We start from the raw sequence: 22942 nt of genomic DNA on the forward strand, positions 1-22942 counted from the left end.
AGCTTTCATTATTCTAGAGTAACCAATCACAGCGCAGCTTTCATTATTCTGGAGTAACCAATCACAGCGCAGCTTTCATTATTCTGGAGTAACCAATCACAGCGCAGCTTTCTTTATTCTTGAGTAACCAATCACAGCGCAGCTTTCATTCTTTCATAGTAACCAATCACAACGCAGCTTTCATTATTCTAGAGTAACCAATCACAGCGCAGCTTTCATTATTCTAGAGTAACCAATCACAGCGCAGCTTTCTTTATGCTTGAGTAACCAATCACAGTGCAGCTTTCATTATTCTTGAATAACCAATCACAGCGCAGCTTTCATTATTCTAGAGTATCCAATCACAGCGCAGCTTTCATTATTCTAGAGTAACCAATCACAGCGCAGCTTTCTTTATGCTTGAGTAACCAATCACAGTGGAGCTTTCATTATTCTTGAATAACCAATCACAGCGCAGCTTTCATTATTCTAGAGTAACCAATCACAGCGCACCTTTCATTATTCAAGCGTAACCAATCACAGCACAGCTTTCTTTATTCTGGAGTAACCAATCACAGCGCAGCTTTCATTATTCTTGAATAACCAATCACAGCGCAACTTTCATTATTCTAGAGTAACTAATCACAGCACAACTTTCATTATTCTAGAGTAACCAATCACAGCGCAGCTTTCATTATTCTGGAGTAACCAATCACAGCGCAGCTTTCATTATTCTAGAGTAACCAATCACAGTGCAGCTTTCATTATTCTAGCGTAACCAATCACAGCACAGCTTTCTTTATTCTGGAGTAACTAATCACAGCGCAACTTTCATTATTCTAGAGTAACCAATCACAGCGCAGCTTTCTTTATCCTTGAGTAACCAATCACAGCGCAGCTTTCATTCTTTTATAGTAACCAATCACAGCGCAGCTTTCATTATTCTGGAGTAACCAATCACAGCGCAGCTTTCATTCTTTCATAATAACCAATCACAGCGCAGCTTTCATTATTCTAGAGTAACTAATCACAGCGCAACTTTCAATATTCTAGAGTAACCAATCACAGCGCAGCTTTCTTTATGCTTGAGTAACCAATCACAGTGGAGCTTTCATTATTCTTGAATAACCAATCACAGCGCAGCTTTCATTATTCTAGAGTAACCAATCACAGCGCACCTTTCATTATTCAAGCGTAACCAATCACAGTGCAGCTTTCATTATTCTAGCGTAACCAATCACAGCACAGCTTTCTTTATTCTGGAGTAACTAATCACAGCGCAACTTTCATTATTCTAGAGTAACCAATCACAGCGCAGCTTTCTTTATCCTTGAGTAACCAATCACAGCGCAGCTTTCATTCTTTTATAGTAACCAATCACAGCGCAGCTTTCATTATTCTGGAGTAACCAATCACAGCGCAGCTTTCATTATTCTAGAGTAACTAATCACAGCGCAACTTTCAATATTCTAGAGTAACCAATCACAGCGCAGCTTTCATTATTCTAGAGTAACCAATCACAGCGCAGCTTTCTTTATTCTTGAGTAACCAATCACAGCGCAGCTTTCTTTATTCTTGAGTAACCAATCACAGCACAGCTTTCATTATTCTAGAGTAACCAATCACAGCACAGCTTTCATTATTCTAGAGTAACCAATCACAGCGCAGATTTCTTTATGCTTGAGTAACCAATCACAGCGCAGCTTTCATTATTCTAGAGTAACCAATCACAGCGCAGCTTTCATTATTCTAGAGAAACCAATCACAGCGCAGCTTTCATTATTCTAGAGTAACCAATCACAGCGCAGCTTTCATTATTCTAGAGTAACCAATCACAGCGCAGATTTCTTTATGCTTGAGTAACCAATCACAGTGCAGCTTTCATTATTCTTGAATAACCAATCACAGCGCAGCTTTCTTTATTCTTGAGTAACCAATCACAGCGCAGCTTTCTTTATTCTTGAGTAACCAATCACAGCACAGCTTTCATTATTCTAGAGTAACCAATCACAGCGCAGCTTTCTTTATTCTTGAGTAACCAATCACAGCGCAGCTTTCATTATTCTAGAGTAACCAATCACAGCGCAGCTTTCTTTATTCTTGAGTAACCAATCACAGCACAGCTTTCATTTTTCTGGAATAACCAATCACAGCGCAGCTTTCATTATTCTGGAGTAACCAATCACAGCGCAGCTTTCATCATTCTGGAGTAACCAATCACAGCGCAGCTTTCATTATTCTAGAGTAACCAATCAGCGCAGCTTTCATTTTACTACTTTAACCAATCACAGTGCAGCTTTCATTATTCTAGAGTAACCAATCACAGCGCAGCTTTCATTATTCTTGAATAACCAATCACAGCGCAGCTTTCATTATTCTAGAGTAACCAATCACAGCACAGCTTTCTTTATTCTGGAGTAACCAATCACAGCGCAGCTTTCTTTATTCTTGAGTAACCAATCACAGCACAGCTTTCATTTTTCTGGAGTAACCAATCACAGCGCAGCTTTCTTTATTCTTGAGTAACCAATCACAGCACAGCTTTCATTATTCTGGAGTAACCAATCACAGCGCAGCTTTCATTATCCTGGAGTAACCAATCACAGCGCAGCTTTCATTATTCTGGAGTAACCAATCACAGCGCAGCTTTCATTATTCTAGAGTAACCAATCACAGCGCAGCTTTCATTATTCTAGAGTAACCAATCACAGCACAGCTTTCTTTATGGTTGAGTAACCAATCACAGTGCAGCTTTCATTATTCTTGAATCACCAATCACAGCGCAGCTTTCATTATTCTAGAGTAACCAATCACAGCGCAGCTTTCATTATTCTAGAGTAACCAATCACAGCGCAGCTTTCATTATTCTGGAGTAAGCAATCACAGCGCAGCTTTCATTATTCTGGAGAATCCAATCACAGCGCAGCTTTCAATCTTTCATAATAACCAATCACAGCGCAGCTTTCATTCTTTCATAATAACCAATCACAGTGCAGCTTTCATTATTCTGGAGTAACCAATCACAGCGCAGCTTTCATTATTCTGGAGTAACCAATCACAGCGCAGTTTACTTTATTCTTGAGCAACCAATCACAGCACAGCTTTCATTTTTCTGGAGTAACCAATCACAGCGCAGCTTTCATTTTTCTGGAGTAACCAATCACAGCGCAGCTTTCATTATTCTAGAGTAACCAATCACAGCGCAGCTTTCATTATTCTTGAATAACCAATGACAGTGCAGCTTTCATTATTCTAGAGTAACCAATCACAGCGCAGCTTTCTTTATGCTTGAGTAACCAATCACAGTGCAGCTTTCATTATTCTTGAATAACCAATCACAGCGCAGCTTTCATTATTCTAGAGTATCCAATCACAGCGCAGCTTTCATTATTCTAGAGTAACCAATCACAGCGCAGCTTTCTTTATGCTTGAGTAACCAATCACAGTGGAGCTTTCATTATTCTTGAATAACCAATCACAGCGCAGCTTTCATTATTCTAGAGTAACCAATCACAGCGCACCTTTCATTATTCAAGCGTAACCAATCACAGCACAGCTTTCTTTATTCTGGAGTAACCAATCACAGCGCAGCTTTCATTATTCTTGAATAACCAATCACAGCGCAACTTTCATTATTCTAGAGTAACTAATCACAGCACAACTTTCATTATTCTAGAGTAACCAATCACAGCGCAGCTTTCATTATTCTGGAGTAACCAATCACAGCGCAGCTTTCATTATTCTAGAGTAACCAATCACAGTGCAGCTTTCATTATTCTAGCGTAACCAATCACAGCACAGCTTTCTTTATTCTGGAGTAACTAATCACAGCGCAACTTTCATTATTCTAGAGTAACCAATCACAGCGCAGCTTTCTTTATCCTTGAGTAACCAATCACAGCGCAGCTTTCATTCTTTTATAGTAACCAATCACAGCGCAGCTTTCATTATTCTGGAGTAACCAATCACAGCGCAGCTTTCATTCTTTCATAATAACCAATCACAGCGCAGCTTTCATTATTCTAGAGTAACTAATCACAGCGCAACTTTCAATATTCTAGAGTAACCAATCACAGCGCAGCTTTCATTATTCTAGAGTAACTAATCACAGCGCAACTTTCAATATTCTAGAGTAACCAATCACAGCGCAGCTTTCATTATTCTGGAGTAACCAATCACAGTGGAGCTTTCATTATTCTTGAATAACCAATCACAGCGCAGCTTTCATTATTCTAGAGTAACCAATCACAGCGCACCTTTCATTATTCAAGCGTAACCAATCACAGTGCAGCTTTCATTATTCAAGCGTAACCAATCACAGTGCAGCTTTCATTATTCTAGCGTAACCAATCACAGCACAGCTTTCTTTATTCTGGAGTAACTAATCACAGCGCAACTTTCATTATTCTAGAGTAACCAATCACAGCGCAGCTTTCTTTATCCTTGAGTAACCAATCACAGCGCAGCTTTCATTCTTTTATAGTAACCAATCACAGCGCAGCTTTCATTATTCTGGAGTAACCAATCACAGCGCAGCTTTCATTATTCTAGAGTAACTAATCACAGCGCAACTTTCAATATTCTAGAGTAACCAATCACAGCGCAGCTTTCATTATTCTAGAGTAACCAATCACAGCGCAGCTTTCTTTATTCTTGAGTAACCAATCACAGCGCAGCTTTCTTTATTCTTGAGTAACCAATCACAGCACAGCTTTCATTATTCTAGAGTAACCAATCACAGCACAGCTTTCATTATTCTAGAGTAACCAATCACAGCGCAGATTTCTTTATGCTTGAGTAACCAATCACAGCGCAGCTTTCATTATTCTAGAGTAACCAATCACAGCGCAGCTTTCATTATTCTAGAGTAACCAATCACAGCGCAGCTTTCATTATTCTAGAGTAACCAATCACAGCGCAGCTTTCATTATTCTAGAGTAACCAATCACAGCGCAGATTTCTTTATGCTTGAGTAACCAATCACAGTGCAGCTTTCATTATTCTTGAATAACCAATCACAGCGCAGCTTTCTTTATTCTTGAGTAACCAATCACAGCGCAGCTTTCTTTATTCTTGAGTAACCAATCACAGCACAGCTTTCATTATTCTAGAGTAACCAATCACAGCGCAGCTTTCTTTATTCTTGAGTAACCAATCACAGCGCAGCTTTCATTATTCTAGAGTAACCAATCACAGCGCAGCTTTCTTTATTCTTGAGTAACCAATCACAGCACAGCTTTCATTTTTCTGGAATAACCAATCACAGCGCAGCTTTCATTATTCTGGAGTAACCAATCACAGCGCAGCTTTCATTATTCTGGAGTAACCAATCACAGCGCAGCTTTCATTATTCTAGAGTAACCAATCAGCGCAGCTTTCATTTTACTACTTTAACCAATCACAGCGCAGCTTTCATTATTCTAGAGTAACCAATCACAGCGCAGCTTTCATTATTCTTGAATAACCAATCACAGCGCAGCTTTCATTATTCTAGAGTAACCAATCACAGCACAGCTTTCTTTATTCTGGAGTAACCAATCACAGCGCAGCTTTCTTTATTCTTGAGTAACCAATCACAGCACAGCTTTCATTTTTCTGGAGTAACCAATCACAGCGCAGCTTTCTTTATTCTTGAGTAACCAATCACAGCACAGCTTTCATTATTCTGGAGTAACCAATCACAGCGCAGCTTTCATTATCCTGGAGTAACCAATCACAGCGCAGCTTTCATTATTCTGGAGTAACCAATCACAGCGCAGCTTTCATTATTCTAGAGTAACCAATCACAGCGCAGCTTTCATTATTCTAGAGTAACCAATCACAGCGCAGCTTTCTTTATGGTTGAGTAACCAATCACAGTGCAGCTTTCATTATTCTTGAATCACCAATCACAGCGCAGCTTTCATTATTCTAGAGTAACCAATCACAGCGCAGCTTTCATTATTCTAGAGTAACCAATCACAGCGCAGCTTTCATTATTCTGGAGTAAGCAATCACAGCGCAGCTTTCATTATTCTGGAGAATCCAATCACAGCGCAGCTTTCAATCTTTCATAATAACCAATCACAGCGCAGCTTTCATTCTTTCATAATAACCAATCACAGTGCAGCTTTCATTATTCTGGAGTAACCAATCACAGCGCAGCTTTCATTATTCTGGAGTAACCAATCACAGCGCAGTTTACTTTATTCTTGAGCAACCAATCACAGCACAGCTTTCATTTTTCTGGAGTAACCAATCACAGCGCAGCTTTCATTTTTCTGGAGTAACCAATCACAGCGCAGCTTTCATTATTCTAGAGTAACCAATCACAGCGCAGCTTTCATTATTCTTGAATAACCAATGACAGTGCAGCTTTCATTATTCTAGAGTAACCAATCACAGCACAGCTTTCTTTATTCTGGAGTAACTAATCACAGCGCAGCTTTCATTATTCTAGAGTAACCAATCACAGCGCAGCTTTCTTTATCCTTGAGTAACCAATCACAGTGCAGCTTTCATTCTTTTATAGTAACCAATCACAGCGCAGCTTTCATTATTCTGGAGTAAGCAATCACAGCGCAGCTTTCATTCTTTTATAGTAACCAATCACAGCGCAGCTTTCATTATTCTGGAGTAAGCAATCACAGCGCAGCTTTCATTCTTTTATAATAACCAATCACAGCGCAGCTTTCATTATTCTGGAGTAAGCAATCACAGCGCAGCTTTCATTCTTTTATAGTAACCAATCACAGCGCAGCTTTCATTATTGTGAATCGCAATGATAACACCGAGTTATAGAGAACGTGAATCCTGAAGCCGCTTTGTGTCTTTAAAATTGTGATCGACCGATGGTCCAGCCCCTCCTCCTCCCAGGTCCGGCCCCTCCTCCTCCTGGTGCTCTGGCCCCTCCTCCTCCTCCCGGTTCTCTTCCTCCTCCTTCTCCCGGTGCTCCGGCTCCTCCTCCTCCTCCCGGTGCTACTCCTCCTCCCGTTGTTCTGGCCCCTCCTCCTCCTCCCGTTGTTCTGGCCCCTCCTCCTCCTCCCGGTGCTCCGGCTCCTCCTCCTTCTCCCGGTGTTCGGGCTCCTCCTCCCGGTGCTACTCCTCCTCCTCCTCCCGGTGTTCTGGCCCCTCCTCCTCCTCCCGATGTTCTGGCCCCTCCTCCTCCTCCCGGTGTTCTGGCCCCTCCTTCTCCTCCCGGTGTTCTCGCCCCTCCTTCTCCTCCCGATGCTCCGGCTCCTCCTCCCGGTGTTCTGGCCCCTCCTCCTCCCGATGCTCCGGCTCCTCCTCCTCCCGTTATTCTGGCCCCTCCTCCTCCTCCCGTTGTTCTGGCCCCTCCTCCTCCTCCCGGTGCTCCGGCTCCTCCTCCTCCTCCCGATGCTACTCCTCCTCCTCCTCCCGGTGTTCTGGCCCCTCCTCCTCCTCCCGGTGTTCTGGCCCCTCCTCCCCTCCTCCTCCCGGTGTTCTGGCCCCTCCTTCTCCTCCCGGTGCTCCGGCTCCTCCTCCTTCTCCCGGTGCTCCGGCTCCTCCTCCTCCTCCCGTTGTTCTGGCCCCTCCTCCTCCTCCCGTTGTTCTGGCCCCTCCTCCTCCCGGTTCTCCTCCTCCTCCTTCTCCCGGTGCTACTCCTCCTCCTCCCGGTGTTCTGGCCCCTCCTCCTCCCGGTGTTCTGGCCCCTCCTTCTCCTCCCGGTGTTCTGGCCCCTCCTCCTCCCGATGCTCCTGCTCCTCCTCCTTCTCCCGGTGCTCCGGCTCCTCCTCCTCCTCCCGGTGTTCTGGCCCCTCCTCCTCCTCCTGGTGTTCTGGCCCCTCCTCCTCCTGGTGTTCTGGCCCCTCCTCCTCCTCCTCCCGGTGTTCTGGCCCCTCCTCCTCCCGGTGTTCCGGCTCCTCCTCCTTCTCCCGGTGCTCCGGCTCCTCCTCCTCCTCCCGGTGTTCTGGCCCCTCCTCCTCCTCCTCCCGGTGTTCCGGCTCCTCCTCCTTCTCCCGGTGCTCCGGCTCCTCCTCCTCCTCCCGGTGTTCTGGCCCCTCCTCCTCCTGGTGTTCTGGCCCCTCCTCCTCCTGGTGTTCTGGCCCCTCCTCCTCCTCCCGGTGTTCTGGCCCCTCCTCCTCCCGGTGTTCTGGCCCCTCCTCCTCCCGGTGCTCCGGCTCCTCCTCCTTCTCCCGGTGCTCCGGCTCCTCCTCCTCCCGGTGTTCTGGCCCCTCCTCCTCCTGGTGTTCTGGCCCCTCCTCCTCCTGGTGTTCTGGCCCCTCCTCCTCCTCCTCCCGGTGTTCTGGCCCCTCCTCCTCCCGGTGTTCTGGCCCCTCCTCCTCCCGGTGTTCCGGCTCCTCCTCCTTCTCCCGGTGCTCCGGCTCCTCCTCCTCCTCCCGGTGTTCTGGCCCCTCCTCCTCCTCCCGGTGTTCTGGCCCCTCCTCCTCCCGGTGTTCCGGCTCCTCCTCCTTCTCCCGGTGCTCCGGCTCCTCCTCCTCCTCCCGGTGTTCTGGCCCCTCCTCCTCCTCCCGGTGTTCTGGCCCCTCCTCCTCCTCCTCTCCCGGATGTCGCGCTCCCCGCTCCGGCCCGTGCTCCGGGTGCTGCGGCTCGGGCTGCTCCCGTTCCCGGAGGCTCTGGCGGAGCAGCGGCGCTGTGCTCGGGCTCTGCGGCCGGGGGTCGGGGGAGGCCGGGACTCCCTGCTGCTGTGCGAGCACCGGCCGGTGTACACGGAGGGGATCCGCGGCGGCTCCGGGCAGGACGAGGCGCGGCTGCGGGCCCTGGGCGCGGACTTCTATCGCACGGACCGCGGCGGCCTCATCACCTTCCACGGCCCCGGACAGCTGCTGTGTTACCCGGTGCTGGACCTCCGCCACCTGCGCCGCTCCCTGCGGGACTATGTGTGCGGCCTGGAGGGCGCCGTCATCCGCCTGTGCCGGGGGCTGGGGCTGGAGGCGGAGCGGGCGGCGGAGACCGGAGTCTGGGTGCAGGAGCGCAAGATCTGCGCCATCGGTGAGGGCGAGAGGACCACAGGGCCCAGCGTGTCCGATCCTGGGGGACTACAGGGCCCAGCATGTCCGATCCTGGGGGAGGGGGACTACAGGGCCCAGCGTGACTGACCCTGGGGGAGGGGGGACTACAGGACACAGCATGTCCGATCCTGGGGGACTATATGACACAGCATGTCCGATCCTGGGGGAGGGGGACTACAGGGCCCAGCATGTCCGATCCTGGGGGACTACAGGACACAGCATGTCCGATCCTGGGGGAGGGGGGGATTACAGGGCTCAGCATGTCCGATCCTGGGGGAGGGGGGACTACAGGACACAGCATGTCCGATCCTGGGGGAGGGGGGACTACAGGGCCCAGCATGTCCGATCCTGAGCCTGGGGGACTACAGGGCCCAGCGTGTCCGATCCTGGGGGAGGGGGGACTACATGGCACAGCGTGTCCGATCCTGGGGGAGGGGGACTACAGGGCCCAGCGTGTCCGATCCTGGGGGAGGGGGACTACAGGGCCCAGCGTGTCCAATCCTGGGGGAGGGGAGACTACAGGGCTCAGCGTGTCCGATCCTGGGGGAGGGGGACTACAGGGCCCAGCGTGTCCGATCCTGGGGGAGGGAGACTACAGGGCCCAGCGTGTCCGATCCTGGGGGAGGGGGACTACAGGGCCCAGCGTGTCTGATCCTGGGGGGAGGTGGACTTCAGGACCCAGCATGTCCGATCCTGGGGGAGGGGGACTACAGGGCCCAGCCTGTCCAATCCTGATCCTGGGGGATTACAGGGCCCAGCCTGTCCGATCCTGATCCTGGGGGACTAAAGGGCCCAGCCTGTCCGATCCTGAGGGACTACAGGGCCCAGCCTGTCCGATCCTGATCCTGGGGGACTACTGGGCCCAGCCTGTCCGATCCTGATCCTGGGGGACTACTGGGCCCAGCCTGTCTGATCCTGGGTCACTACAGGACCCCCAGCATGTCTGATCCTGGGGGACTACAGGACCCCCAGCGTGTCCGATCCTGGGGGACTACAGGGCCCAGCGTGTCCGACCCTGGTGGAGGGGGACTACAGGGCACAGCATGTCTGATCCTGGGGGACTACAGGACCCCCAGCGTGTCCGATCCTGGGGGACTACAGGGCCCAGCATGTCCGACCGTGGTTGAGGGGGACTATAGGGCCCAGCATGTCCGATCCTGATCCTGGGGGACTACAGGGCCCAGCATGTCTGATCCTGGGGGACTACAGGACCCCCAGCGTGTCCGATCCTGGGGGACTACAGGGCACAGCGTGTCCGACCCTGGTGGAGGGGGACTACAGGGTCCAGCGTGTCCGACACTGGGGGAGAGAGACTACAGGGCCCAGCATGTCCGATCCTGGGGGAGGGGGACTACAGGGCCCAGCATGTCCGATCCTGAGGGAGGGGGACTACAGGGCGCAGCATGTCCGATCCTGATCCTGGGGGACTACAGGGCCCAGCATGTCTGATCCTGGGGGACTACAGGGCCCAGCATGTCTGATCCTGGGGGACTACAGGGCCCAGCATGTCTGATCCTGGGGGACTACAGGGCCCAGCATGTCTGATCCTGGGGGACTACAGGGCCCAGCATGTCTGATCCTGGGGGACTACAGGGCCCAGCATGTCTGATCCTGGGGGACTACAGGGCCTAGCATGTCTGATCCTGGGGGACTACAGGACCCCCAGCATGTCCGATCCTGGGGGAGAGGGACTACAGGGCCCAGCGTGTCCGATCCTGCGGGAGAGGGACTACAGGGCCCAGCATGTCCGATCCTGCGAGTGGGGAACTACAGGACCCAGCGCGTCCGATCTTGGGGGAGGGGGGGGGCTACAGGACCCGGCGCGTCCGATCCTGGGGGAGGGGGGGCTACAGGACCTGGCGCGTCCGATCCTGGGGGAGGGGGACTACAGGACCCAGCGTTTTCTACTTGGTGGAGGGGGACTGCAGGGCCCAGCGTGTCTGGTCCTGTGGGACTGCAGGGCCCAGCGTGTCTGGTCCTGTGGGACTGCAGGGCCCAGCGTGTCTGGTCCTGTGGGACTGCAGGGCCCAGCGTGTCTGGTCCTGTGGGACTGCAGGGCCCAGCGTGTCTGGTCCTGTGGGACTGCAGGGCCCAGCGTGTCTGGTCCTGTGGGACTGCAGGGCCCAGCGTGTCTGGTCCTGTGGGACTGCAGGGCCCAGCGTGTCTGGTCCTGTGGGACTGCAGGGCCCAGCGTGTCTGGTCCTGTGGGACTGCAGGGCCCAGCGTGTCTGGTCCTGTGGGACTGCAGGGCCCAGCGTGTCTGGTCCTGTGGGACTGCAGGGCCCAGCGTGTCTGGTCCTGTGGGACTGCAGGGCCCAGCGTGTCTGGTCCTGTGGGACTGCAGGGCCCAGCGTGTCTGGTCCTGTGGGACTACAGGGCCCAGCGTGTCTGGTCCTGTGGGACTACAGGGCCCAGCGTGTCTGGTCCTGTGGGACTACAGGGCCCAGCGTGTCTGGTCCTGTGGGACTACAGGGCCCAGCGTGTCTGGTCCTGTGGGACTACAGGGCCCAGCGTGTCAGGTCCTGGGGGAGGGGGACTACAGGGCCCAGCGTGTCGGGTCTCGGGGAGGAGACTTCTCTCTGTAAGACCAAGGGTTAGGAATAATCAGCTTACAAGAATCCTGGGGGATGGAGGACTATAAGTGTCAGACGTAGGGACTACCAAGCTCAGCATGCAGGTCCCAGTACGCACTGTCCGCCTTCAGCACTCTGTATGTGTCTGTGGCAGCCTGTGCATGCTGGGAGTTGTAGTTTCGCCCTCGCTGCTTGTGGCTGACCCTGTGCCTTTCTCCCACAGGCGTCCACTGCTCCCGGTACATCACCCACCATGGCCTCGCCCTGAACTGCAACACCGACCTGTCCTGGTTCCGGCACATTGTGCCCTGCGGGATTGTGGGTAAAGGGGTCACCTCTCTGAGCGCGGAGCTGGGCCGAGAGGTCACCGTGGACGAGGTCGTCCCTCAGTTTTTGGAAGCCTTCCAGGATGAGTTTGGATGTACTGTGGAATATGACGATGATCACGTGACCGCGGCGCCGACGTAGAATTATAACGTTATAATGGACGGACGTGAAGAGAGATGATTACTGCTGGTTGTCACTAGAGGATCTAAGACTTCATGTTATTAAAGGGCCCGATCATTGTCGGCCAGAGTGGTTTAATGAGGCATCTTCTGTCGTCTGTTCACTGAGCGGCTCCTCCCGGCCCTCTACCAGCTCTTCCTGGCAGTCTATTATAGAAACATGATCACTAAGCCACCCATCCATCTCATTGTGCTGGGGCGCATTGGTTCGCAGCGTCGTACAGTTCTGAGGCATTGTCTACAAAGAGGCGATTCAGAGCAGAGGTGCAGAGCGAGAGAAGACCTGGAGAAGGGGAAGTAAGAGAGAGCACTGGCACTGTGGAGAGGATGGGTAGTGTGGTAGAAACGAGGAGATGTAGAGCGGTGCAGCACTGTGGAGAGGATGGATAGTGTGGTAGAGATGAGGAAGAGATGTAGAGCGGTGCAGCACTGGAGAGGATGGATAGTGTGGTAGAGATGAGGAGGAGATGTAGAGCGGTGCAGCACTGGAGAGGATGGATAGTGTGGTAGAGATGAGGAGGAGATGTAGAGCGGTGCAGCACTGTGGAGAGGATGGATAGTGTGGTAGAGATGAGGATGAGATGTAGAGCGGTGCAGCACTGTGGAGAGCATGGATAGTGTGGTAGAGATGAGGATGAGATGTAGAGCGGTGCAGCACTGTGGAGAGGATGGATAGTGGTAGAAACGAGGAGACGTAGGGTGGTGCAGCACTGTGGGGAGGACGGATAGGAGGGTTGTCAGATGAGATGTAGAGCGGTGCAGCACTGTGGAGAGGACGGATAGGAGGGTTGTCAGATGAGATGTAGAGCGGTGCAGCACTGTGGGGAGGACTTAGTGTGGTAGAGATGAGGCGATATAAAGCGGTGCAGCACTGTGGAGAGGATGGGTAGGAGGATAGTCACAGGAGGAGATGTAGAGCGGTACAGCACTGTGGAGAGGATGGATAGTGTGGTAGAGATGAGGAGGAGATGTAGAGCGGTGCAGCACTGTGGGGAGGACGGATAGTGTGGTAGAGATGAGGAGGCGATGTAAAGCGGTGCAGCACTGTGGGGAGGATGGATAGTGTGGTAGAGATGAGGAGGAGATGTAGAGCGGTGCAGCACTGTGGAGAGGATGGGTAGTGTGGTAGAGATGAGGAAGAGATGTAGAGCGGTGCAGCACTGGAGAGGATGGATAGTGTGGTAGAGATGAGGTGGAGATGTAGAGCGGTGCAGCACTGTGGAGAGGATGGATAGTGTGGTAGAGATGAGGAAGAGATGTAGAGCGGTGCAGCACTGGAGAGGATGGATAGTGTGGTAGAGATGAGGTGGAGATGTAGAGCGGTGCAGCACTGTGGAGAGGATGGATAGTGTGGTAGAGATGAGGATGAGATGTAGAGCGGTGCAGCACTGTGGAGAGGATGGATAGTGTGGTAGAGATGAGGATGAGATGTAGAGCGGTGCAGCACTGTGGAGAGGATGGATAGTGTGGTAGAGATGAGGTGGAGATGTAGAGCGGTGCAGCACTGTGGAGAGGATGGATAGTGTGGTAGAGATGAGGATGAGATGTAGAGCGGTGCAGCACTGTGGAGAGGATGGATAGTGTGGTAGAGATGAGGAGATGTAGAGCGGTGCAGCACTGGAGAGGATGGATAGTGTGGTAGAGATGAGGAGGAGATGTAGAGTGGTGCAGCACTGTGGAGAGAATGGATAGTGTGGTAGAGATAGAGATGAGATGTAGAGCGGTGCAGCACTGTGGAGAGGATGGATAGTGTGGTAGAGATGAGGAGATGTAGAGCGGTACAGCACTGTGGAGAGGATGGATAGTGTGGTAGAGATGAGGATGAGATGTAGAGCGGTGCAGCACTGTGGAGAGGATGGATAGTGTGGTAGAGATGAGGAGGAGATGTAGAGCGGTGCAGCACTGTGGAGAGGATGGATAGTGTGGTAGAGATGAGGAGGAGATGTAGAGCGGTGCAGCATTGTGGAGAGGATGGATAGTGTAGAGATGAGGAGGAGATGTAGAGCGTTGCAGCACTGTGGAGAGGATGGATAGTGTGGTAGAGATGAGGAGGAGATGTAGAGTGGTGCAGCACTGTGGAGAGGATGGATAGTGTGGTAGAGATGAGGAGATGTAGAGCGTTGCAGCACTGTGGAGAGGATGGATAGTGTGGTAGAGATGAGGAGATGTAGAGTGTTGCAGCACTGTGGAGAGGATGGATAGTGTGGTAGAGATGAGGAGATGTAGAGCGTTGCAGCACTGTGGAGAGGATGGATAGTGTGGTAGAGATGAGGATGAGATGTAGAGCGGTGCAGCACTGTGGAGAGGGTGGATAGTGTGGTAGAGATGAGGATGAGATGTAGAGCGGTGCAGCACTGTGGAGAGGATGGATAGTGTGGTAGAGATGAGGAGATGTAGAGTGTTGCAGCACTGTGGAGAGGATGGATAGTGTGGTAGAGATGAGGAGATGTAGAGCGGTGCAGCACTGTGGAGAGGATGGATAGTGTGGTAGAGATGAGATGTAGAGCGGTGCAGCACTGTGGAGAGGATGGACAGTGTGGTAGAGATGAGGAGGAGATGTAGAGCGGTGCAGCACTGTGGAGAGGATGGATAGTGTGGTAGAGATGAGGAGATGTAGAGCGGTGCAGCACTGTGGGGAGGACGGATAGTGTGGTAGAGATGAGGAGGCGATGTAAAGCGGTGCAGCACTGTGGGGAGGATGGATAGTGTGGTAGAGATGAGGAAGAGATGTAGAGCGGTGCAGCACTGGAGAGGATGGATAGTGTGGTAGAGATGAGGTGGAGATGTAGAGCGGTGCAGCACTGTGGAGAGGATGGATAGTGTGGTAGAGATGAGGATGAGATGTAGAGCGGTGCAGCACTGTGGAGAGGATGGATAGTGTGGTAGAGATGAGGATGAGATGTAGAGCGGTGCAGCACTGTGGAGAGGATGGATAGTGTGGTAGAGATGAGGTGGAGATGTAGAGTGGTGCAGCACTGTGGAGAGGATGGATAGTGTGGTAGAGATGAGGATGAGATGTAGAGCGGTGCAGCACTGTGGAGAGGATGGATAGTGTGGTAGAGATGAGATGTAGAGCGGTGCAGCACTGGAGAGGATGGATAGTGTGGTAGAGATGAGGAGATGTAGAGCGGTGCAGCACTGGAGAGGATGGATAGTGTGGTAGAGATGAGGAGGAGATGTAGAGTGGTGCAGCACTGTGGAGAGAATGGATAGTGTGGTAGAGATAGAGATGAGATGTAGAGCGGTGCAGCACTGTGGAGAGGATGGATAGTGTGGTAGAGATGAGGAGATGTAGAGCGGTGCAGCACTGTGGAGAGGATGGATAGTGTGGTAGAGATGAGGAGATGTAGAGCGGTACAGCACTGTGGAGAGGATGGATAGTGTGGTAGAGATGAGGATGAGATGTAGAGCGGTGCAGCACTGTGGAGAGGATGGATAGTGTGGTAGAGATGAGGAGGAGATGTAGAGCGGTGCAGCACTGTGGAGAGGATGGATAGTGTGGTAGAGATGAGGAGGAGATGTAGAGTGGTGCAGCACTGTGGAGAGGATGGATAGTGTGGTAGAGATGAGGAGATGTAGAGCGTTGCAGCACTGTGGAGAGGATGGATAGTGTGGTAGAGATGAGGAGATGTAGAGTGTTGCAGCACTGTGGAGAGGATGGATAGTGTGGTAGAGATGAGGATGAGATGTAGAGTGTTGCAGCACTGTGGAGAGGATGGATAGTGTGGTAGAGATGAGGATGAGATGTAGAGCGGTGCAGCACTGTGGAGAGGATGGATAGTGTGGTAGAGATGAGGAGATGTAGAGTGTTGCAGCACTGTGGAGAGGATGGATAGTGTGGTAGAGATGAGGAGATGTAGAGCGGTGCAGCACTGTGGAGAGGATGGATAGTGTGGTAGAGATGAGATGTAGAGCGGTGCAGCACTGTGGAGAGGATGGACAGTGTGGTAGAGATGAGGAGGAGATGTAGAGTGGTGCAGCACTGTGGAGAGGATGGATAGTGTGGTAGAGATGAGGAGATGTAGAGCGGTGCAGCACTGTGGAGAGGATGGATAGTGTGGTAGAGATGAGGAGGAGATGTAGAGTGGTGCAGCACTGTGGAGAGGATGGATAGTGTGGTAGAGATGAGGAGGAGATGTAGAGCGGTGCAGCACTGTGGAGAGGATGGATAGTGTGGTAGAGATGAGGAGGAGATGTAGAGCGGTGCAGCATTGTGGAGAGGATGGATAGTGTAGAGATGAGGAGGAGATGTAGAGCGTTGCAGCACTGTGGAGAGGATGGATAGTGTGGTAGAGATGAGGAGGAGATGTAGAGTGGTGCAGCACTGTGGAGAGGATGGATAGTGTGGTAGAGATGAGGAGATGTAGAGTGTTGCAGCACTGTGGAGAGGATGGATAGTGTGGTAGAGATGAGGATGAGATGTAGAGCGGTGCAGCACTGTGGAGAGGATGGATAGTGTGGTAGAGATGAGGAGATGTAGAGCGTTGCAGCACTGTGGAGAGGATGGATAGTGTGGTAGAGATGAGGAGATGTAGAGTGTTGCAGCACTGTGGAGAGGATGGATAGTGTGGTAGAGATGAGGAGATGTAGAGCGGTGCAGCACTGTGGAGAGGATGGATAGTGTGGTAGAGATGAGATGTAGAGCGGTGCAGCACTGTGGAGAGGATGGACAGTGTGGTAGAGATGAGGAGGAGATGTAGAGCGGTGCAGCACTGTGGAGAGGATGGATAGTGTGGTAGAGATGAGGAGATGTAGAGCGGTGCAGCACTGTGGAGAGGATGGATAGTGTGGTAGAGATGAGGAGGAGATGTAGAGTGGTGCAGCACTGTGGAGAGGATGGATAGTGTGGTAGAGATGAGGATGAGATGTAGAGCGGTGCAGCACTGTGGAGAGGATGGATAGTGTGGTAGAGATGAGGAGGAGATGTAGAGTGGTGCAGCACTGTGGGGAGGATGGACAGTGGTAGAGATGAAGAGGAGATGTAGGTTGGTGCAGCACTGTAGAGAGGATGGGTAGTGTGGTAGAAACGAGGAGACGTAGGGTGGTGCAGCACTGTGGGGAGGATGGACAGTGGTAGAAATGAAGAGGAGATGTAGGTTGGTGCAGCACTGTAGAGAGGATGGGTAGTGTGGTAGAAACGAGGAGACGTAGGGTGGTGCAGCACTGTGGGGAGGACGGATAGGAGGGTTGTCAGATGAGATGTAGAGCGGTGCAGCACTGTGGAGAGGACGGATAGGAGGGTTGTCAGATGAGATGTAGAGCGGTGCAGCACTGTGGGGAGGACTTAGTGTGGTAGAGATGAGGAGGCGATATAAAGCGGTGCAGCACTGTGGAGAGGATGGGTAGGAGGGTAGTCACAGGAGGAGATGTAGGGCGGTGCAGCACTGTGGAGAGGGCAGATAGTGTGGTAGAGATGAGGAGGAGATGTAGAGCGGTGCAGCACTGTGGGGAGGACGGATAGTGTGGTAGAGATGAGGAGGCGATGTAAAGCGGTGCAGCACTGTGGGGAGGATGGATAGTGTGGTAGAGATGAGGAGGAGATGTAGAGCGGTGCAGCACTGTGGAGAGGATGGATAGTGTGGTAGAGATGAGGAAGAGATGTAGAGCGGTGCAGCACTGGAGAGGATGGATAGTGTGGTAGAGATGAGGAGGAGATGTAGAGCGGTGCAGCACTGTGGAGAGGATGGATAGTGTGGTAGAGATGAGGTGGAGATGTAGAGCGGTGCAGCACTGTGGAGAGGATGGATAGTGTGGTAGAGATGAGGATGAGATGTAGAGCGGTGCAGCACTGTGGAGAGGATGGATAGTGTGGTAGAGATGAGGAGATGTAGAGCGGTGCAGCACTGTGGAGAGGATGGATAGTGTGGTAGAGATGAGGAGATGTAGAGCGGTGCAGCACTGGAGAGGATGGATAGTGTGGTAGAGATGAGGAGGACATGTAGAGTGGTGCAGCACTGTGGAGAGAATGGATAGTGTGGTAGAGATAGAGATGAGATGTAGAGCGGTGCAGCACTGTGGAGAGGATGGATAGTGTGATAGAGATGAGGAGGAGATGTAGAGCGGTGCAGCACTGTGGAGAGGATGGATAGTGTGGTAGAGATGAGATGTAGAGCGGTGCAGCACTGTGGAGAGGATGGATAGTGTGGTAGAGATGAGGAGATGTAGAGCGGTGCAGCACTGTGGAGAGGATGGATAGTGTGGTAGAGATGAGGAGATGTAGAGCGGTGCAGCACTGTGAAGAGGATGGATAGTGTGGTAGAGATGAGGAGGAGATGTAGAGCGGTGCAGCATTGTGGAGAGGATGGATAGTGTAGAGATGAGGAGGAGATGTAGAGCGTTGCAGCACTGTGGAGAGGATGGATAGTGTGGTAGAGATGAGGAGGAGATGTAGAGTGGTGCAGCACTGTGGAGAGGATGGATAGTGTGGTAGAGATGAGGAGGAGATGTAGAGTGGTGCAGCACTGTGGAGAGGATGGATAGTGTGGTAGAGATGAGGAGATGTAGAGCGTTGCAGCACTGTGGAGAGGATGGATAGTGTGGTAGAGATGAGGAGATGTAGAGTGTTGCAGCACTGTGGAGAGGATGGGTAGTGTGGTAGAGATGAGGAGGAGATGTAGAGCGGTGCAGAACTGGAGAGGATGGATAGTGTGGTAGAGATGAGGAGGAGATGTAGAGTGGTGCAGCACTGTGGAGAGGATGGATAGTGTGGTAGAGATGAGGAGATGTAGAGCGTTGCAGCACTGTGGAGAGGATGGATAGTGTGGTAGAGATGAGGCGATGTAGAGCGGTGCAGCACTGTGGAGAGGATGGATAGTGTGGTAGAGATGAGGATGAGATGTAGAGCGGTGCAGCACTGTGGAGAGGATGGATAGTGTGGTAGAGATGAGGAGATGTAGAGCGGTGCAGCACTGTGGAGAGGATGGATAGTGTGGTAGAGATGAGGAGATGTAGAGCGGTGCAGCACTGTGGAGAGGATGGATAGTGTGGTAGAGATGAGATGTAGAGCGGTGCAGCACTGTGGAGAGGATGGACAGTGTGGTAGAGATGAGGAGGAGATGTAGAGCGGTGCAGCACTGTGGAGAGGATGGACAGTGTGGTAGAGATGAGGAGGAGATGTAGAGCGGTGCAGCACTGGAGAGGATGGACAGTGTGGTAGAGATGAGGAGGAGATGTAGAGCGGTGCAGCACTGTGGAGAGGATGGACTGTGTGGTAGAGATGAGGAGATGTAGAGCGGTGCAGCACTGTGGAGAGCATGGATAGTGTGGTAGAGATGAGGATGAGATGTAGAGTGTTGCAGCACTGTGGAGAGGATGGATAGTGTGGTAGAGATGAGGAGATGTAGAGCGGTGCAGCACTGTGGAGAGGATGGATAGTGTGGTAGAGATGAGGAGATGTAGAGCGGTGCAGCACTGTGGAGAGGATGGATAGTGTGGTAGAGATGAGGAGATGTAGAGCGGTGCAGCACTGTGGAGAGGATGGATAGTGTGGTAGAGATGAGGAGGAGATGTAGAGCGGTGCAGCACTGTGGAGAGGATGGATAGTGTGGTAGAGATGAGGAGATGTAGAGCGGTGCAGCACTGTGGAGAGGATGGATAGTGTGGTAGAGATGAGGTGGAGATGTAGGGCGCTGCAGCACTGTGGAGAGGATGGATAGTGTGGTAGAGATGAGGAGGCGATGTAGAGCGGTGCAGCACTGTGGAGAGGATGGATAGTGTGGTAGAGATGAGGAGATGTAGAGCGGTGCAGCACTGTGGAGAGGATGGATAGTGTGGTAGAGATGAGGAGGAGATGTAGAGCGGTGCAGCACTGTGGAGAGGATGGGTAGTGTGGTAGAGATGAGGAGGCGATGTAGAGCGGTGCAGCACTGTGGAGAGGATGGATAGTGTGGTAGAGTTGAGGAGGCGATGTAGAGCGGTGCAGCACTGTGGAGAGGATGGATAGTGTGGTAGAGATGAGGATGAGATGTAGAGCGGTGCAGCACTGTGGAGAGGATGGATAGTGTGGTAGAAATGAGGAGGCGATGTAGAGCGGTGCAGCACTGTGGAGAGGATGGATAGTGTGGTAGAGATGAGGAGATGTAGAGCGGTGCAGCACTGTGGAGAGGATGGATAGTGTGGTAGAGATGAGGAGATGTAGAGCGGTACAGCACTGTGGAGAGGATGGATAGTGTGGTAGAGATGAGGATGAGATGTAGAGCGGTGCAGCACTGTGGAGAGGATGGATAGTGTGGTAGAGATGAGGATGAGATGTAGAGCGGTGCAGCACTGTGGAGAGGATGGATAGTGTGGTAGAGATGAGGAGGAGATGTAGAGCGGTGCAGCACTGTGGAGAGGATGGATAGTGTGGTAGAGATGAGGATGAGATGTAGAGCGGTGCAGCACTGTGGAGAGGATGGGTAGGAGGGTAGTCACATGAGGAGGCGATGTAGAGTGGTGTAACACTGGGGAAGACTGTGGTAGCAATGAGGAGCTTTAGGGTGGTGCAGCACTGGGTATAAGGGTAGCCGGAGTAGAGGGAATGCTGCCATAAACATCAGAAAAATTAGCTGCACCCGCTGATTATCATCCTGTGTAAGGGAGACACATTTTCTGCAGACAGTCTTGAAAGTACCCACAAGCAGGAGAGAGGAGACTGGTGGGGGCAAAGAGGTCTGTAGGTGGACAGAAGGTTCTGGTGGAGGGGGACAGAGGGATCCTGGAGGGGGAGAGTTGTTTTTGGAGGGGATAAAAGAGTCTGGAGAAGAAGTCTAGATTGGAACAAAGCTTTTTGGAGGAAAATGGAAGCATGTATTGCTCTTGAGCCCCTCTACTGACAGTCCTACAAAGCCCCTTTTAATTCTGCGTGTTGATACATTGTGCTGTCACTAGGGGCAGCGTTTCTTAGCCGTCTTCCACACTCCTCAACATTAAAATTACAACACTCAGAAGGAGAAGTCCTGTAATTCTGGAAATCACAGGAGGGAGACGTCACTGATCTGCAAATGATGGAGAAATGCGTCCAAGTTTTTAAAAACCTCTTTTCTCCAGTCCGGAGTCTGAGGCTCGTGCAGAAATCCCGGCACCTCCGGCCTCGGCTGCTGCTGTCACTGAGGTTATCAATGGGCGTCTGAAGTCCGGCAGCTCCTGTGTAATCACCGACCAATGACTTCCCGATGTGCTCGATGGGAGACAAGTCCAGAGACGATGCAGCTACGGGAGCAGGTTCAGGCCACACAGGGAGCAACATGCGGCCCGGGGTTGTCAGGTTGAAAAACCGCACCTGGGACGCACTCACTTTCCCTTGTGAAGGCCTCTTCATGGCGTTGCCCACGTGGTCACCAGTTAGCATTGTATGCACAATGGAAGTGGGACCCAACACCGAGAGGACAGACTTCCATTGCCACCTTTGTCTGCACCATGATGGCCTGTGAGAGTAATGTGCAGATGCCTGCTGATGGCTGATGTCTCCATCCTCTGATTTCTGTATCTCCACAACTTTTTCTTCTTGATGCTCCAGCCTCACTGTTAAGTGCATAATATGAGTTGCGCACAGTGACCGCATCTCGTACGGGGAGGATCTTCTCATCTCTTCATATGATGTGAACCCTTGGGAGATGGAAGAATTTTCCAGGAGGGTCTCATTTCTGGGCGACTCAATGGAAGGTCATGAAGTCCTTCTGATTCTGCGCAGATCCGGTTGTGATGACAGGAGGACATTCCCTGATTCCATGTGCGGAGGGAGGTACCTCCGAATCTACGGGCCTGTAATGACCTGTCTGCAAAACAGCGATACCTAAACCACTTCCCATAAAAAAAAACGTGGAGAGCGCAAGCCGGCTGCTTCTCATGGTCATCGCTGGCATCAGCGCAAGGGTCCAGCACAAGGTGCAACTGAAGGGGGACTAAAAGTCTCAGCACATCCTGCCCAGCTGCATCTCGCCGGTCAATAACTTCACACTCTCTCTGGCGATTAGACACCTTTACAACCTGACAAGGCATCCTGGGAGTTGTAGTTTCAGAAGAGTGCTGCAGGTTGTTGACCCCTATTGTGTCATGTCCTCCATGAAGGAGAACGGGCCTTGACCATTGTTCACATGGGGGAAGCCAGCCATACCCTGCTGCCCACCCACATAGAAGCCCCGGCCTCCGGTCTGGACTGATCCTCTTAGGGAAGAGTCAGACGGCCATATAACTCGCAACACAATGCTCGGACTGGCCGGTGACCCCAGCGTGGCAGCAGGTATCTCTTGTGATCCTCGGCCTTCTGACTCTTGCTGGCGATTGCAGGAGGGAACTTGATGTCAATACTTAACGTTTCCTGACACCAGCAGACTCCAGTCTGGACATGCTGGGAGCTAGAGCTTCTCAAAACCTGGAGACTTTTTTTTTACTTAAACTATCAAGATGGATAGAGGGAAGCACAAGCTGTCTCTGAACAGTGAAATGGTCTCAGCTACTAGTCAAGGACAAGCGGCACAGCTGGCAGTGGCTGCCACCCACGCTGCCCCTTAGCTCCATGTATTTCCATGGGCACTTACTGGGAATATCCCATAAGGGCACCCGCACCATAAACAAGTGCTTATGAGTAATGCTCATACAATGTGGCCGCGCGATGACAATCTCCAGCTGCCCGGCCCGTGGCCGTGGTCAAGACACGGCTCTAACTCCCGGCATTTACAACCCAGAGCATCACCATGTATAGAACCAACACATGACGGTAATAACACCAAACACCACAAAAGCCAGATAGGAACGTGAATACTCAGGGAACAGTCACTGTGTGTACTGGGGGGTCTCATATGGAGCCTGACGAGGTGGGAGTCTTCTCTATGTATGAGGGGGGGGGGGGGGGATGTGACGATACAACTTAAAATGTTAATTAGCCAGACAGTTAGATTTGTTAATCCAAGAGAAATACCTTACTGTGTTTTTA

The 22942-nt window shown here is 51.8% G+C and overlaps 1 protein-coding gene across 1 annotated transcript; it reads left to right on the plus strand.

Moving 5' to 3' along the window:
• Window positions 1-8429: 8429 nt before the first annotated feature.
• Window positions 8430-12109, plus strand: LIPT2 (lipoyl(octanoyl) transferase 2). Its single transcript, XM_073669399.1, has 2 exons — window positions 8430-8931; window positions 11748-12109. The coding sequence occupies exons 1-2, from the start codon at window positions 8487-8489 to the stop codon at window positions 11990-11992; spliced, it is 690 nt and encodes a 229-aa protein (XP_073525500.1). The 5' UTR covers window positions 8430-8486; the 3' UTR covers window positions 11993-12109.
• The last annotated feature ends 10833 nt before the right edge of the window (window positions 12110-22942 follow it).

This window comes from Phyllobates terribilis, unplaced genomic scaffold (genome assembly GCF_046119375.1).
Source record: "Phyllobates terribilis strain yellow unplaced genomic scaffold, ASM4611937v1 Scaffold_2__4_contigs__length_985480577, whole genome shotgun sequence".
NCBI lineage: Eukaryota > Metazoa > Chordata > Amphibia > Anura > Dendrobatidae > Phyllobates > Phyllobates terribilis.

Excerpts from the sequence above, each read along its gene's own strand:
- LIPT2 (XM_073669399.1), top strand. The coding sequence starts at position 8,487 with ATGTCGCGCTCCCCGCTCCGGCCCGTGCTCCGGGTGCTGCGGCTCGGG. Across the intron at positions 8,932-11,747 it reads GCGCAAGATCTGCGCCATCG|GCGTCCACTGCTCCCGGTAC; the intron begins GTGAGGGCGAGA and ends TTTCTCCCACAG.